At 46.9% G+C, this 16,647-nt stretch overlaps 1 protein-coding gene and 1 pseudogene across 1 annotated transcript; both read left to right on the top strand.

Moving 5' to 3' along the window:
* Positions 1 to 1,202: 1,202 nt before the first annotated feature.
* Positions 1,203 to 11,542, top strand: LOC102386818 (butyrophilin subfamily 1 member A1-like; the record flags this gene model as incomplete). Its single annotated transcript, XM_006039176.3, has 6 exons — positions 1,203 to 1,484; positions 3,861 to 3,965; positions 4,592 to 4,612; positions 6,430 to 6,456; positions 8,853 to 8,885; positions 10,368 to 11,542. Coding segments are annotated over 6 exons (1,046 nt in total), but the record flags the coding sequence as incomplete, so codon positions are not given.
* A 2,361-nt stretch (positions 11,543 to 13,903) lies between these two features.
* LOC112548953 overlaps positions 13,904 to 16,647 on the top strand; it is a 23,420-nt pseudogene continuing 20,676 nt past the window's right edge.

Raw genomic sequence — 16,647 nt, 5'->3', positions numbered from 1 at the left:
TCCCTGCTGCGCAAGGTCCAGCCCCGCCATACCCCCCTAACCACTGCTACATGTCCAGGCCTGCTCCACCCCACCTCCACGCAGCTGATCTGAGTCCATTCCCACAATATCCCCACTCCCTGCCACTCCAGGTCTGCCCTACTCTACCCCCCCTCACCACTGCTCCAGATCCAGGCCCGCTTCACCACCCTCCTAGCTGCTACAGTTCTGGCCCTGCACCACCATCACCCCTGGCCACTCTAGGTCCAGCCCCACTTCACTCCCTCATCCACTCCCAAGTCCAGTCCCGCTCTATACCCGCTCCCTGCTGCTCCAGGTCTAGGCCCACTCCACTTCCCCAGCCACTCTGGGTCCAGCCCCACTCAACGCCCATCCCCGCTGCTCCATGTGCACCCCCTCTCTACCCCTCCTCCATTGCTCCAGGTTCAGCCCCACTCCACCCCCCTGGCCACTCCAGATCCGGCTTCATTCTGTCCCCCTCCCTACCACTCTGGGTCTAGCCCCACTCCACCCTCCTGCTCTGCATCTGCCTGTCCCATACCTGACTCCTTCTCTGCCTGCCTCCTCCCCCTCCCTGTTGGCTGTTCTGGGGGGCAGTGGGACCAGGTGGTGGGGGGATGCTGCCAACATGATCTCCCCCTTTGCCTTCAGAAAGGGAGGAGGGCAGAAGCCCTGCTGCTCAGGTGACAGGGGCGTGTTCACTGGCGCGACAAACTTCCCTAGCAGTGGCTCAGACTTGGGCATGCACAGCCCAAGACGCACAGCCACGTGCCACCCACCCTCTCAGTGATGCATGCGCAGTTGCCTATAAGTGTTACGGACAGACAGATACACAGACAGACAGACAGACTAGGCCTTTTATTATATTAGAATATCCTTCCATTTCATTTATATCAAGCACAAAGCCACTAGGTAAAACAGCTGGTTTATTTTCCTCTGTTTTGCTTCTTGCGGAGTAATTTCATTTTGTTGTAGGAGGAAAAAAACTATCTGAAAGTACCAAAAAAATGCAGTTACAATGCTACGGTATTGCCAGTTAGAGGAGTGAAATTGAAATAGTTTGTAGCTCTTAGTCCTGAGGGACTATTTCTATAAGTAAATTTTTATTGGTGTCAAGACTCTTAATCTATTCCTTAAGTTTTACACAACTTAAAGGTTTTGTACATTTGAAACTAACCCAAATTCACCTATTTTTCCTCCAGTCTTAGGTTCTGTTCCTCTCATCTCTGTGGAGGATTACCAGGAGGGAGGGATCCGCATAGTTTGCCGATCAGCTGGCTGGTTCCCAGAGCCCAAGGTGATATGGAGAGATCCCAGTGGGCAGCATTTGCCATCACTTCCTAAAACAAAAGCTCAACAGGATAATGGCCTATTTGAAACTGAAACTGCTATTGTTATAAAAGAATATACAAACTCAAAATTGTCATGTTGGATAAGAGACAAGTACCTTAGCCAAGGGAAGGAATCAACCATTTATATATCAGGTCAGTTTTTGTTTGAATCCTCCAGCGAAATCACTGCCACCCAGTGCAATGTGAAATGTAAAACAAATCAAAGTCAAGCCAGAAAACATGCCTACTTTCTCCCACACCCCCACCACAAAGAGATTGTTGCTTTTCCAGTTCACAATTCATACATTGGAACTACTTTAACTATTATTATTCAGAACTTTGAACTACATCTAAATTTAACCATAACTTTGTATTTTATGAACATCTATTTTTTTTTATTTAAAAACATACCTCTGAGGAAAGACTCATTCAAATTAGTGTCAGGATGTTCCACCACACCTTTTAGTGTACATACATTTCTTAATGTGCTAATTATACAGTATGAACACCTGAGAATTGTCAATTATTTACTGTGTAAAATGTGAATAAGACAGAGATTTGGATTAATGATATAGACATCTCTGTGTGACTTGTCCTTAGTTCCACATTGGAATCCAGCCTGGCCCTGCTCCAGCAGAAAATAAAGCATTAGGGACATCCATTTTTTAAATATAGAGTATCTAGGCACCCTATGGCTTTCAAGCCTGATCAGAATTAAAATTTGATCACCTAGAAATCTAACTCCTGTCTACGATTCCTTGTGATCAAACTGGAGAAGAACCTGAAGTCCATCAAAGTCCCTAGAGGACCCAGGTCCTCACAGCAATGCCTAGTTCATATTGACATCATAGACATCTGTTCAAAATTAGAAGGTATCTGCATCTTGAACATAATAGGCTGATGGCTACAGCACCTTCTCAGGAAATAAGAGACTTGTGAGTTTTAGGCTCTCCACAACCTGAGGCCACTCACATTGTCCAAGAGTGCCCTAAGCCCCAGTCAAACAGCTAGGCTTCTCAGTTCTGGGGTCAGAAGTAGAGCAAGCTATCACAGCAGGAGTGTGTCTTAGTGCTGAGACCGCTTCCTGTGAAAGGAGAGGCTTATGGTGCAGTCACTGCTGTAGCTTGCTCTTGCTTTTGTATTTTAACCTGCTACTGACTGGGGTTAAAAGCATAAACGATCCAAGCAATGGGGACCACAACCCGGAATTCTGTCCCCCTCCAGACTAAGAGTATCCACAGAGCGGGTTAGTGCAGATCTGTAGGCGTGCTATAAATTTTTGCCCCCTTTCCATGCACTCTCTTCAGCTAGGACATAAACCCTTAGAGGGACTGACATTCTACACTGTGTTATGTCAGGGCGGGAATACAAGTCACCTTTGGTCGCCTTTGTACCATCAGAAAAAAATGTTCAGGTGACACAAAGTGAAAGCAAATAGAAATCCCTACCTTTTCTTGTACCACAAGTGCCCAAGTGGCTGGCTCTGATAGAAAGCAATAATCATTTATTCTGGGCTTTTTTTGCTGCCAGTGTCACTTTGCTGATGGCTGCAGAGTGTGGGCAGGCCTGTGTTTTCCAGCTGCCCACTCCAGGGTCTTGAGGAGCCTGATCCTGCAAAACCCAGGAATTCCTGGGCACAATCAGTTCCTCTAAGCCTTGAAGAGCCTCCCTGGCTTTCTCTACTAACGAGATGCAACACACAATCTCCACAGAAACATCTGGGTAAGTGGGAAAAGTCAAGATTTTCTCGCTTACTCAGATGCATTCCCAGAATCTACTAGAGAGCTTCTAGGTAAGAGGGAAAATTCCAGCCTTCCCTACATGCAGCCCCAGAGATGCCAGTAAGTGGTGAAACTATGGACCTGTTAACCAGATGCATGGAGTCATGGGACACCAGGGAGTCTTCTGTGTCTCCATGCTGACCACACCATCCTTAAGTAAGGTAGACCAAGGGCACCTTCACACCAATATCTAATTTAAGATTTTTTTGCATTAATTTTGCTGTATTAATGCAACCCTGTTTTGCAGCAAGACCTTGAACCACTTGAAGAGTAGCCAGACAGAGTTAGCAGCAACTTTGCTCAGCTAGCACAAAAACCCAGTGTAAAGGAAGCCTTAGATTCTTTTGAAAATCTCACTCTGTTTCAGTGGTTAAAATGCTGTGAGGAGAACAGCAAGTAAAGAATATTTTCTAATTCCAATTTTTGGGAAAATTAGAATTATGCTTCTTTTAAAAATCTGGGAGCAATATTATATTTTCCAAAAATTCTCTGAATGTATCACTTCTGGCTCATCTATTTCTAAAAACTAAGAGAGAAATTCTTTGAAGGTGTAAGTCCATTAGACTTCCTAACTCAAAGTTGTTACAGAGCAAGAAATCTTATTCCTATATATATGGTCCCAGAGGAGCACTGAATCAAACCAATCCTGTTCTTTTGCCCAGAATTCCATGTGGACACTAGACAGTGTTGTGGGACTTCTGTTGTTACTTTTTTTTCTCAAACCAATCGCAGGTACCCTGTTTTTCAGATCCATTTTTCCCTCAGATGAATACCTTGATGGTGACTCTGATTTTTACCCTGGTGGTTTCGTTGGGTCTCTTTGTCTTGACCATTTATCTTTTCAAGCTAAGAAGTAAGTACGGGGTAGGGGGGACCGGGAGATGAAAGTAATATAGTGAATTTAGCAAGAAATTGTCTTCTGATAATTGAAACATAGTATAAATGAGACTTGACCCCAGACCAAGCAAAGAGGATAATAAATATAGATGCACTGCTCCCTAAGCAGATCACAGGAGGACAGGTTACTAAAGATGTCTACACCACCTCCGCCCAGCAAAAGGCTGCACTGTTCTGAGGCATGTTGCTCCCCCACCATGAACGCTGCCTCCTGGAATGGAAGTAATGGAGCTGCCTTTGTGTCAGGCTGGAAATGCGGCAATATGCTCTCACAAGATGATGATTTTGATAGGTGTCATGTCCTGACCATAAAGATGAAAAGCCTGAGATTTCACTTTTTTCTTACATATGGCAAGCTTGTATTCAGTCAAGCTGTCAGTCCCCAAATATATGTATGTGGTCCCCAAGCCCCCAAATAAATAATGAACTCCACATATTTTAAAGTTAATGAGAATAATGTTCCCTGCAAAATCAACCTAAACAATGAACCAATGAACCTTTATCTGGTGATAGGGATGGGATTCAGTCCATCCAGTGACAGATACACTTATAGTGTCTTTCCTCTGATTGTGTCTTACGTAGGTGACCTTCTGAGACAACTTGGTGAGTTTTTCTCCCTCTTAATGCAGCCTTTTTCCATTATATTAAATGCTCCTACTTACCAATTGTGCTGACTATCACTGTACTCTGTACTCCCTCCAGTAACAACGAGCAACATTCCATTTTTCCTGGTCACCTAAGTGGCCATATTTTGGTCATCTACAGGTCATTCCAGGCACTTGCACAGGCAGAGGAATTCTGTTCCTGGCTGCATAGCTCTCCATGTATGGACAGCTACATAGTTGCAGAGACTGTAGCAGCCAGGGCCCCTAAGAGTGCTCCTTGTAAACACTTAGCAGCTTTGTTACACAAAACTTTTGGACTTGGAATCAGAACTAGAAAAGGATTCTGCATGTATGCATTCCCATTCCTCCCCACCCAAGCCCCAAATATTTTAGGAGCTAGAAAGACCTGGAAAGTTAGAAGCCCTGAGTTGTAAGACACCTTCATGTGGAGAAGGCTGGAACATAGGTCTCTCTCACTTTCCAGCATGGCATTCAAACCACCACCTCCCAGTTCAGCCATTATTGTGGCCCTTCTCTAATGCTCTTTTTGAAGCAGGCCCTCTAGGCAGCCTCGAAGGAGAGGTCTGTGGGACATATATGGAACAAGAAAGAAAAGTGCAGGCTATAGCATGGGAAGCTCAATGAAGTGGCTTCTACTTTGTGAGGGAGGGGTCCTGGGTCCATTGCTCCTAGTGGGACAGAAGCTTCCTCCTGCACTACCATCTATTTTTTTCCAATGATGACATTAATGGCTCAGCTCAAAAGCAGCAGCGGAGGAGGGACTTTGCTTGGCTGATGTGGTGCTGCTGTTAGAGCACTGTGCTTTGGAAGTCATAGAAAGACCAATGTTTAAGCCGCCTCTGGCTAGGGAGTGGGCTAGAAATCAGATCTTCTAAATTCCCAGGTATGCGCCCTAGCCCTTGAACAACTGTGGGGGAGTGGGGAATGGGAGAGCTCACTTTTGCTTTTTCCCTTCCCACTGTCTTTGTGACTACACAGGCACACTTAGTTGTCTTTGTGCCCAAGAACAGAATTCCTCCTAGTGTGTAAGTGCCAAAAAGGTCACTTAGCTAACTAAAAGGTGTCCACTTAAGTGATCAGGAAAATATACTATTCCACCTAAACTCTCTATAGGATTTCATAGAGTCTCTGGCTCTTCTTCTGGGGGAAAATCTGTTTGTCATGGAGTTTCATTTTTTTCTCATTTTGAGTAGAAGGGTATCTAACTTCTGAGTGTTCTTTTAATTGTGCTTGAAAGACTTATTTGGGGAAAAAAGGTTTTGCAGCAATTCTTAAGCCCAACTTTCTCCATTTACCCAGATGTGCCCTTAGAGATCCTGAGACAGATCTGGGTAAGTTGGGAAACTCAGATTTTCTCCAAGGATGCATCTGGGTAAATGGGGAAAGCTAGGTGGGTGCTCTCAAACCCCATGAGAAAACACTGATTCTGTTCTACACCATTATCAGGTGGGGCAAAGGATGACATGAGTTTTGCCCAATGAAGCAAATGGTGTTTTGCCCATTGATGTATCATGGCACAGGTGACCATCATTGGCAATGTCTATTCCTAGTTTCAGTGAGAGGGTTACTTAGTAGGACTTGATGTTTTCTCACCTCTTTCTTGAATGGGAACTACTGCATCAGTGGTATGATGAAACAGTATCTTTACAAACTCTCCAATATTTCCCCCCCTTTCTGACCCATATTACCTTGTCTTTGCCTGGATGCTTGGCCAGCTGCAGTTCATCAAGAGGCCTTTTATTGATGAATATTCTGTGAGGAGTTCTCATTCCTATTTTTTTCCCTTGATTGCAGGGTGGAGAAGACATGCCATCTGTCCAGGTAATGGAAGTGCATAATGAATCAATAACAAAAACTCACTCTTTTTGAGGTTACCTGCGCCTTTTTCTTATGCAGTCAGACTGTTGCAGTGACTGAAAGCTTTGGGCAAGGTTGACTTTTTGCTAAGATGAAAGAACTCAAAAAATTATGCAGCCAAAGTTGTTGTTTTGGGAACATAACCCAGGATGGACGTAGGTGGAGTAGGCAAAGCTGTGCCAGGCTCTGGGGGAAGACACAGTACCGCCTACCTGCTGTCCCTGGTGGGGGCCCCAGCGTGGGCTTCTAAGGGTGCCTGAATCCCAGGTGGGCAATGAGGTGTCCCTTCCCCTACAGGGCTGAATTGCCCAGCCAGCAAACCCGCCCTGATGGAGAGGTGCAGGGGAGCTGTTAGCAAAGGCCCTGCCCATGCTGCACTACCCCCTTGCTCTGCAGGGAGTCACAGGGGGACCTTTTCATTCTGATTTGACATAAGCCCGCACGGCTCCTGCCCCCTCTGTCAATTTACTGCACAATGACAGGGACCACTGCTACTGGACCCACCACTCCAGCTCCAGCATCTGTGCCTTACAGAACAGCACTTGCTATATCTTCTTTTTGGCGGTGCCCAGAGGCAGCACAGGGCACTGTTTGCTCAGCTCCGGCCCACTCGGTCACAAAGTGTTAGGCACCTTAAGGCATCTACATGTGGGTTAAGGCTCCTTAAATAATCACACCTACATTTGATACCTGCTTGATGCAGGTATTTAGGTGTGATTAGACTAAAATCACCATTTTTTAAAGCACATTACAGACACAAAACGTGTAGACCCGTGCCCTTAATGCACGTTAAAATGGCTAATGCGCCTTAAATCACCACATGCAGATGCGCACACACACACACATAAAACACTAATAAAAGACTCATACTCATTCATACAAGATATCATCTTAAAAATAATACAGGTGGAAAAAGGAATTCTACAATCAGTAATTCACAGTCACTTGGAACTCAAGAAAGAAGTTGAGTCTTCCCCATAATTCTAGCTTTTAAGCAGCTCTGATCTCATCCAGTGGTCTTGACAACAGAATCATAGAATCATAAGAGAAGTAGGGCTGGGAGGGACCTCCAGAGGTCATCTTGCCCAACCCCTTCTCTCCCTATCCAAACTATCCTATACAAACTATCCTATACAAACCATAATCTAAACTGCCAATCCTGACCCAATGTATGCCTAACACCCTAGCCTGCCAGAGGTAAAGCAGGGGAACCACGGTAGCCAAAGTCCTGCTTCTATGAAGTGTCAATATATGCTCAAGAGATCTTGGGTATAGCGCTACATCCTCCACTACAGAAGGAGGCAAAAAAAAAAACCCAACCCCCAAAGTCCATACCAATCTGACCATTAGGTAAAATCTTTCCTGACCTCAAAAATAGGGATGGGTGTGACCCTGAGTGGAGGGGAAAGACTCTCTAGCCAACAACCTCAAGCATTGGCCACAACAGAAGCATTCGCACACCCCAATCAAAGTCCCCAGCCTTGGCTGTAGCCACCACCCAATGCCTCTGGGAAGGCTTTAAAACATCCCGACACATACACCAGAAAAGGGGGAGTGGGAGGGAGGCCACCAGCCCAGAAGCACAGGGAATACCAATGGTATAAAATAAACATACCTACTCCATAACTGATAGCTGCCCAATTTCTTCTTGAACACCTCCAGTGATGGAGAGTCCACAATTTTCCTCCTTAGTCTATTCCCTTGCCTCACGATTCTAATAGTGAAGAAGTTTTTATGGATATCCATGCTGAACTTACTTTGCTGCAGTTTCAAGGCATTACTCTGCATCTCCTGTCCACGGCAAGAAAGAAAAGATGCTTTCCCTCTTCTTCATGGTAACTAAGTATTTAAAGACTGTTATCATGCTCCCTCTTAATTGCCTCTTCCCCATCTGAACACGCCTCCCTCCTTCAGCCTCTATAACTAATATAGATCTAGCCCCCTAGCATATTAGTAAAGTACCTAGTTTCTCTTTAACTGGAGAAAAATATGTGTCATATTCTATGTGATGATGCACCCCACCACCTGCACCCACTTTTCCAAATCCTAGATCTACCCATTAATATGTCACACTGCATCCATTGATTATTTTACCATATAATTTTCAAAGAGAGAAAGGGAAATTTAGTATCAAGAACATTATGGGCAATAGAAGTTCTGGTAAGTACCAATACTTCTGTGAAATGTATGGCCTCTAATGTATAAACAGTCACACCATGTCCAGGAATTCATTGAGATTTATTTTAGATTGAAGTTGTATAACTTATTTCTTCCAAATCATAATATTTTATACAACACTGAACACTCCCAATATATTTTTTTGACTGAGCTTTCATGTTCAATTCTGTGTTTCATTTCAGGGCTGGGCAGAACTGCGGCACCTGTGGAGGAAAGTAAGAGTATCACCTTGAGGGAAAACATCTTTCTCTGCTTTGCTGAGTGTGGCAGGACATCAGTGTTAAGGGCAGAGCTCACCCACCCCCTGCTTTTTACATCCCGTTATGAGATACATTATTTCCCCTCAAACACAGTCATGGGGCCAGGGGAGAGTCCAGCTCCTCTGCCTGCCCCACCTCAGCCTGCCTGAGCACTGCCTCCTGCTGAGTTTTCTGAGCCCCCTCCCTCCCCCGCCCCTGCCCAGTCTGGCTGCACGGACCTCAGCATCCCCCCAACTCCCACAGGCAAAGCCCCCCCCATTCTTAGTCCAGCAGTAACCCCTAGTGGCTGGTGTTCAGATCTCCCTCACTGCCTCTGGAAAGAGCAACAAACACAAGAACCATGGTTCATACAAGAGAGACCAGACAGGACGCTGTGCCTGTCCTTAAGTCCTTCAGGTCCTTAGGGTGATAAGGAACTCCAGAAAGACAACAGTGGAAAAGTTACGAGAATGCGAAGAGGGAGAGACATCAGGATTGGGAGAAATGACAAGAAAGGTTGGACAACAGTGAGAAAGTATGGGAAGGTGATCAGCAAGGTACAGTGAGAGCAGGAGGCCCCAGATAAAATGGCCTAGTATAGAGAGATGACAAACTGAAGCAATTGGAAGAGACTGAGGTTTAGTGAGAGTGGCTGGATGGACAGCTGGGTCATCTGAACTGCTGTCTTTCCTCCTACAAAGGGTTGATTTTCTCTAATCTTCCATTTTCTGCTGCCCACTACCTTTTTCTCCCTCCTCTCCACCATGATCCTCATTCAGTTGTCTTTCCCTTTCCTGTTCAATACAACTCTCTCTATTCCCTGAGATCTCTTCCACTGTGCCTGTAGTAACCTCTCCCCTTGTTCTCCCACTTGTTTCCTCCCAAAAGTCTCCTGTCTCTCCCACTGAAAGAGAATGAGGGCTCAGAAGCATTTCCCTGTTCTCTCCAAGGATGAATGAAAGTATTTCCTTTCCTCTCCTTGATTCGCAGGGCAGGATCCTCTGATGTAACAGCACTGCTCCACTCTGTCACCTCTGCTCCACTAATGTGCAGAAGGGCAGAGTCCTCATCACACATGTGTTGTGACTAAATGTAGAAAACCCTGGGACCTGCAGTGGTCTCCATACTTCCTCTTGTTTTTATAAAGTCTTCTGGGGCTCCCCTCTGACATGAGGGTCTCTAGTCCCTTCCCTGAGGGCAGGTGGGTGCAGGAGGGGAATGATCCTGAGTCCCAGCCCTGACCCAGCAGGTTTAGTCTCTGTCCTTGACTCATCTCTGCCTGCAGGAAGTGAATCTGCCCTGGCCTCTGCTGAGGCCTCAGAGCTCCTTCCCATTCAGAGCTGGGTAAATGCTGGAGGAAGGAGACTGTTGAGGCTGATGCTGTCACTGAAATTATCAAACCCTCTCCCTTGGACCAAGCTCCACTCTTGATGCTCTGGTTCTCTCCTTTCTATGCAGTGACAGTGACTCTGGATCCAGACACGGCTCATCCGCAGCTCGTCCTGTCTGAGGATCGGGGAAGTGTGAAATGGACAGGGACATGGCAGCAACTGCCTGACAGTGCTCAGAGATTTGACTCTGAGTGCTGTGTGCTGGGCTGTGAGCGACTCTTCTCTGGGAGACACTGGTGGGAGGTGAAGGTGGTGGCGGGGGGATACTGGGCCGTGGGGATTGCCAGAGAGTCTGTGAGGAGAAAGGGATGGATCTGCTTTGGCCCCGAGCAGGGGATCTGGGGTGTGCAGCACTGGGGGGACGTGTTCCAGCCTCTCACAGGCCCTGATCGCACGCGCTTGTCCCCAAGCTCAGTGCCCAGCAGTGTCCGGGTGTATCTGGACTGTGCAGGGAGGCAGGTTTGGTTTTTTGATGCTGACACTGAGGCCCCGATCTTCACCTTCTCGCTGCCCTCGTTTACTGGGGACAGAATCCGGCCCTTCTTCTGGCTGGAGGATACAACCGTGCAGTTCACATTCCACACTGCACCACCAATGCCACCTTGCACTGCAGCAGAGGGGGGGTCTCTTAGTTGGCTGCTCTAGCCTCAGTCTTGCTCATCTCTATGACCCTGGAGGACTCCTCTCTTCCTGGAGTGTTTCAGCCCTGCAGTCTGTGCCCCTGGAGGAGCAGGGTCGGGTCCTGCACGGTCAGGCCACAGGGAGCAGGAAATGACTCAGGTGGAAAGACCAATCTGTAACCTTCTTTCTCAGCCTGTGTATGACTCAGGGATAAAGCAAGGGAAAGGAGGAATTGTAGGATGCTGTTGATCCAGGAGGCTCTTTCATTGCAGCTCATCCATTCAGAGTCCCTAAGTCATGAGAAGTGCAAATCTCGTCCTTTTTCCCTATGTCTGGTTCCTGAACAATGCCTCCCTTGTGATTGGCTGCCCTCACATTTATGGTAATAAACAATCTTTGATAAATATGAGGACACCTCCTGTCCAGTTCCCATTCTTCTCATTTGGATATTTAATTTCCTGAGTGTACATTGTTTGGAGGCACTGACCAAACTGATTTCCTTCTCTGAAACAATTCAGCATCACACTCTGGTGAGACTGTGGGCAGTACTGGGTGATGTGCTGCTGTGGCCATGTACAACTGGACTGCTGCCGACTTCCCCTTCCAGATAATCTAAAAAAAGAAATTTAAAAGAAGTTCAGTTCATTTCTTCCAGTCATTGATGTGTACGCACTCAGGATAGCGCTGTTCTTGTAAGTGCATAAATTCACCCCTGCAGCAGTAATAGTGATGGCTCATGACTGGCCCAGGCTCATTCAAGTTCTGAGGTGAGCAGCTTTACACCATGGGCTTCCAGGGTTAAAAGTCAATAGTCTGAACCAGTGTTTTCAAGAGGAGGGGCAGTACAGCAGGTCTTAACTGAACTTTCTCATTGAGTTATTTCTGATCAGTTTGTGACTTCTTTCTGGTCAAATGAAAGTAAAAGATGAAACATATGAAGTGTTTTCAGGCTCCTGTGGATATTGCAGGTTTCTTTCCCTTTTAGTGAGTTGCAGTTTCAAGATGACCAAACTATTTCAACTTTCAATCTACTGCAGAAATAGGGTCAAAATTACCATGAGAAAATTTGTGGTGTCTTCAGTCTCCTTCACTATAGTGATACACTCTGAAGACTGAAAAGTCCTTCTTAGCAATTGCTGGAAATGGTTCCCCCACTGTCAGGTTAAAGAGTCACGGCCTGAACATCACCCGAACACAGGTAGCCCCTGCCCTGCTTCCGCTGGGAGATATGTGGGGAACAGCTTGATGAGGAGCTAAGCTCTGCTGGGGACAGTGGCAGCGTTTGGATTCCCTCTTCTCATGTCTGCTCCCAGCCAAGGGGCAACACCCAAGGAAACCAGGTAGCGAGCAAGTGCAGGAAGACCACCCACCACCGCCACTGTCCCCTGCCAAGACTAGCACCTTGCATGGCCATGCCCTACGACTGGAGCCCCTGGGTCAGCCGGGGACAGCAGAAGTGGACAGGTCCCCCCTTCCAGTCCTCAGGGGCATAATTAGAATACACACCCTGCAGGAAACAGAGGACAGGAGGAGAGACAAGGAGAGGGAAGGGGAGGGGAAGGAGGAGATGGAAAAATTCTCACGCCCTTCAGGGGACCAAAAAAGACCCAATCTTCTGCTGATACTGTCTGGACCCTGCTGGCATACTGAGGCATCAAAGGTTGGAGGGAACGAAGGGCACTGGCTTTTTTTCTCAACAGCAGAAGCAGGGTGCAACTGCTGGATCATCCCCTGGGTGCAGCACACATGGGTAGAGCACATGCAGGTAGAGCACATGCAGGCACTTCCAGCATTAGAATATTCTGGAGGAAGAAATGACATAAGCACGTATATTTTTTAAAGATAAAACATTAGAAAATTCTGGAAAATATGTGAAATTCAAAAACTGTTAAAATGAAAATTCATAATGCAGGTAGTCAAAATGGATGAACACAGGCCCATGAAGAGAAGAGCTTTCCATATTCCATCCTTGTATATAGGTTGTAAAAAACATGAACATGTATAGTTTCTATGTTTTGTTTTGCTTTCCGTTTCACTCCATTATTGGTGCTAATGTTGTAACTGTAGGTAACTGGCCTGCTATAGGAACGGATGGCTTCCATAAGCTGCATATGAATGAACACCATACTCCTGTAACAAGAAATGCCAATAGCATAGTGGGCTGTATTAACATAATTTGCAAATCAAGGGATGTATTCCTTCAGCTCTATTCAGTACTGTTGGGTAGGGGTGTGTGAAGTCGGCCCTATTAGATTTGGGTTTGGATGTGACTTGAACCAGGGACAGTGATTTGATTACTTGATTCAGATCACTGCCCCTGATTCGATTTGACCAAATCCAAATCTGAAGATTCAATGCTGATTCAAAGAGTCAGCTATTTGGATGTAGACACAGCTTTAAATGCTTTTTCTACATACCTTGAGGTACCAGCACGGCTTGTGAACGCTGCGATGCTGGTGCGCATGGAGCGTCCCACAGAAGTGCGGGGAGGGACCTCCACATGCTGGGCAGCGAACCCAGAAGTGGACCGGAAGTACTTCTGGTCCACTTCCAGGTCCACCAGAAAGCATGCTGCCCCCCCACCCCTTTCCCCCCGCACCACCCAGCTTGGCAATCAACTGTGGGGTGACCTGGGTGCCCCCCCAAACCCAGGAGGCACCAGTTGCCAAGTTGGGGAGGCACAGGGGGGCCCTATGCACTCCCTGGCGGACCCAGAAATGAACTGGAAGTGCTTCTGGTCCACTTCTGAGTCTGCTGCCAAGCGTGCTGGGAAGCCCCCCACGCTCCTGTGGGATACTCCATGCGCCCCAGCATCACAGCATTCATGAGCCCCTGCTACCTAGAGGTGTATAGAAAAAACATTTAAAGCTGTGTCTATGTCCAAATCACCAAATCTTTCCAAATCTCTCTGAATTGATTCGGAGGGTTCCGGTTCAATTCGGAGAAATTAAAGGGTCCTCTGATTCAATTCAGATTCAGAGATTCAGCTACCAAATCGAGCCAAATCACCTTTGAATCGAATCAGGGACTGAAGCTTTACACAGCCCTGTTTTCTTCTGGATAAAAGACAACTAGGAAGTGGATTTGATCACACTCTTCAAATACCTGAAGGATGATTAGAAAGAGGATAGTGATAGACTATTCCCTGTGGCCACAAGGGACAGGACAAGACACAGAAGACTTAAATTGCAATGGGTAGTTTGGGTTGCATATTAAGACTAGTGTGCTTACTAGAAGGGTGGAGCACTTGAACACCTTCCAGAATTTACTTCCTGGGGAGGCTGTGGCACCTCCATCCTTGGAAGTTCTTAACAGCAGGGGAGACATCACTTGTCTGGGGTAGTATAGACAGGGATAATCCTGCCTTGAGCAGGGAGTCGCCCTAGATGACCTTCTGGGATCTCATCTAGCCCTACGTTCTGTGAACCTATAAAAGGATTATAAGAAATAATACCTTTAATAACAAGGGGCAGGACTCAATGATCTCTCCCCCTCTCCCGCCATTTTTCAATCACTCTTTGTTGGCAGATGCTGGTCTCAAACCACAATCAGGAACACTGCCCCACCTTCTTTATGGAGGAGGTTCCCTCCCTCTCATCCCAGAGCATATCGAAGGTGCCTTTTCCCTAATGGCCAAAGGCCATCTCTGGATTTTTGTCATGGAGCTGTTCCAGCAGCTTATGCAGGCTTGTCTCCTTTGTGAGTTGAAAAGCCTGGGTCTCCTTTTACAGAGGAAGAGGCAGGGCTACTTGGCCTCTGGGGCTTATGAAGCTCCTGGAAGACCTGCCATTGAAATGGTATCTCAGCCTTTCAGAGAACTCCTGGAAAAGGGTGATAGCCACGCTCACCAACTGTCTGCAGGGAGGCACACAGCCCTGCCTCCTGCCCAAACTGGAGCTCTAGTGGGGCCTGTCTTGCAACTCGTGACTCACCATCAACCATGTGCCAGGAAAACTTAGCCCCCACTCCACATTTGCCAGGTTGGCTCCAAATAGAGGCTGGGAGCTGGAGGAGAGGGTACAGGTACAGCTGACATAGCAGCTACTGAAAGGAAGCACCCCCACCCCTGCAGCCCATCTGCCCCTCCGGTGGGATTCAGGATGGTTGAAGGTGGCCTGGGGAAGGAAAAAGAAGGGAGGCCACCTGCTGACATACATACGCCTCTTCTTTCAGGAAGATTTGATGGCACCAGGCTGCCAACACAGTACCAGCTTTGACAGACATCAGAAGCAGGCAGAACACAGCAGGAGCCCAGTGGAGCAGCCATAAGGCAATCTAGTACAGTTGTCTTCTCATCCACAGCAGCATCCCCACCACCCCCTTCCCTACATCTCTCAATCTGCAGTGGGGCATCCTAACGCCTCCCTCACCCAAGTCCCCCCAGCCATGCACATCAGCCAAGGTCTTCAAATTAGCTCTGTACTCTCCTCAAATGCCACTCAACTCCCCTTCCCCTGCCCAATCTGCTCTGCTTCCTGGTCCCTGCCCTGCACCCTCCTGTTCAATCTGTCTCTGTGCTTTCTACTGCCTACCCTGTGCTCCCTGCCTGATCAGCTGCTCTGTCTCCTCCTCTCTGCCTTCTCTGCCCCTGTACTGCCTGTCCCCTCTGATCTGCCACATGCCACACATGAAAGCTGCCTGTGCCACTTGTGGTGCAAGTTACAAGTCAGCCACTCCTGACTTAAATAAATGCCTTGAAAACAGCTACATGCTTGCCCTGTAGGATGAAGTCCCCAGAGTTCTGACTAAACACTTGAAAATTCTTGTTTTGATCATTATAAGACACCAAACAGAATTTCTATCGTTTTGGAGGTTCGAAATAAAGAACATGGCTCTTTCTATTAAGAGAAGGCTCATATGATGGGAGATGAAATGACTGCACTGTTGCCAGAATGACTTTCACTTTCCAGCATGACAAATACTGCAAGTGGACAGCACATTTATCAGTCTAGAGCAAAAAGGGAGTTATTTGTAATCAGGCTGGGAAGACTGTGATAAGCTGCTTTGCAGCCAGAATCAACTGAAAAAGTTTATTATTCAAAAAACTTTCTTGACAAGACTGTAGACACCATTTTAAGGGGCTGATGTGCACAGAGGATTGTAAAGCTTCTCAGAAGTTTGGATCAGGTAGGTGAACTTTGAGTGAATTGGATTCTGAATACGGTTCAAATTGTATTTATAGAAATGTTAAATTACTGATTCATTTGTTTTGCCAGTGTGCCTCATTATAAACCAATAGATCTGCTCCTAATGTCATTCTAGTCAAAGAGAGAGGTGTAGCAATTATTCCTTCCTGCTCCCATGCAGTTACTGCCATCCATATTGTCTGGTTTTTACTCCCTTGAAAGTATCAAAAGAAAAAAAATATTTCTTAAACTAATCAAAAAGAAAACTGAACCTTGTATTTATTCTGAAATCAATGTGGGTAACCATGTATTTAAGTACTGCTGAATACAGAGAGAGAGCAGTCTCCAGGAAGATCAGTGGCTTCCATTGATGGGGTGGGGGTGGAGGAGCAGCGGGGTCATACGCTATACTGCAGGAGGACAGGGGGGCAGTAAGGTGGCACCCAATGCAGTGGGAAGGGACGGGAGCAGCGGGGTGGCCCCAACGTGGCGGGGTGGGGGAGGAGGCACAGTGGGATTGCAGACAATGGGAGGGGGGGCAGCAGAGTCACACTCGATGTGGCAGAGGGATGAGGAGAGAACGGGGTCACACTCAGGGGT

The sequence above is a fragment of the Alligator sinensis genome, unplaced genomic scaffold, assembly GCF_000455745.1.
Source record: "Alligator sinensis unplaced genomic scaffold, ASM45574v1 scaffold897_1, whole genome shotgun sequence".
NCBI lineage: Eukaryota > Metazoa > Chordata > Crocodylia > Alligatoridae > Alligator > Alligator sinensis.
Note: the sequence above shows the minus strand (reverse complement) of the source record. Positions and strands in the feature narration are given on the sequence as shown.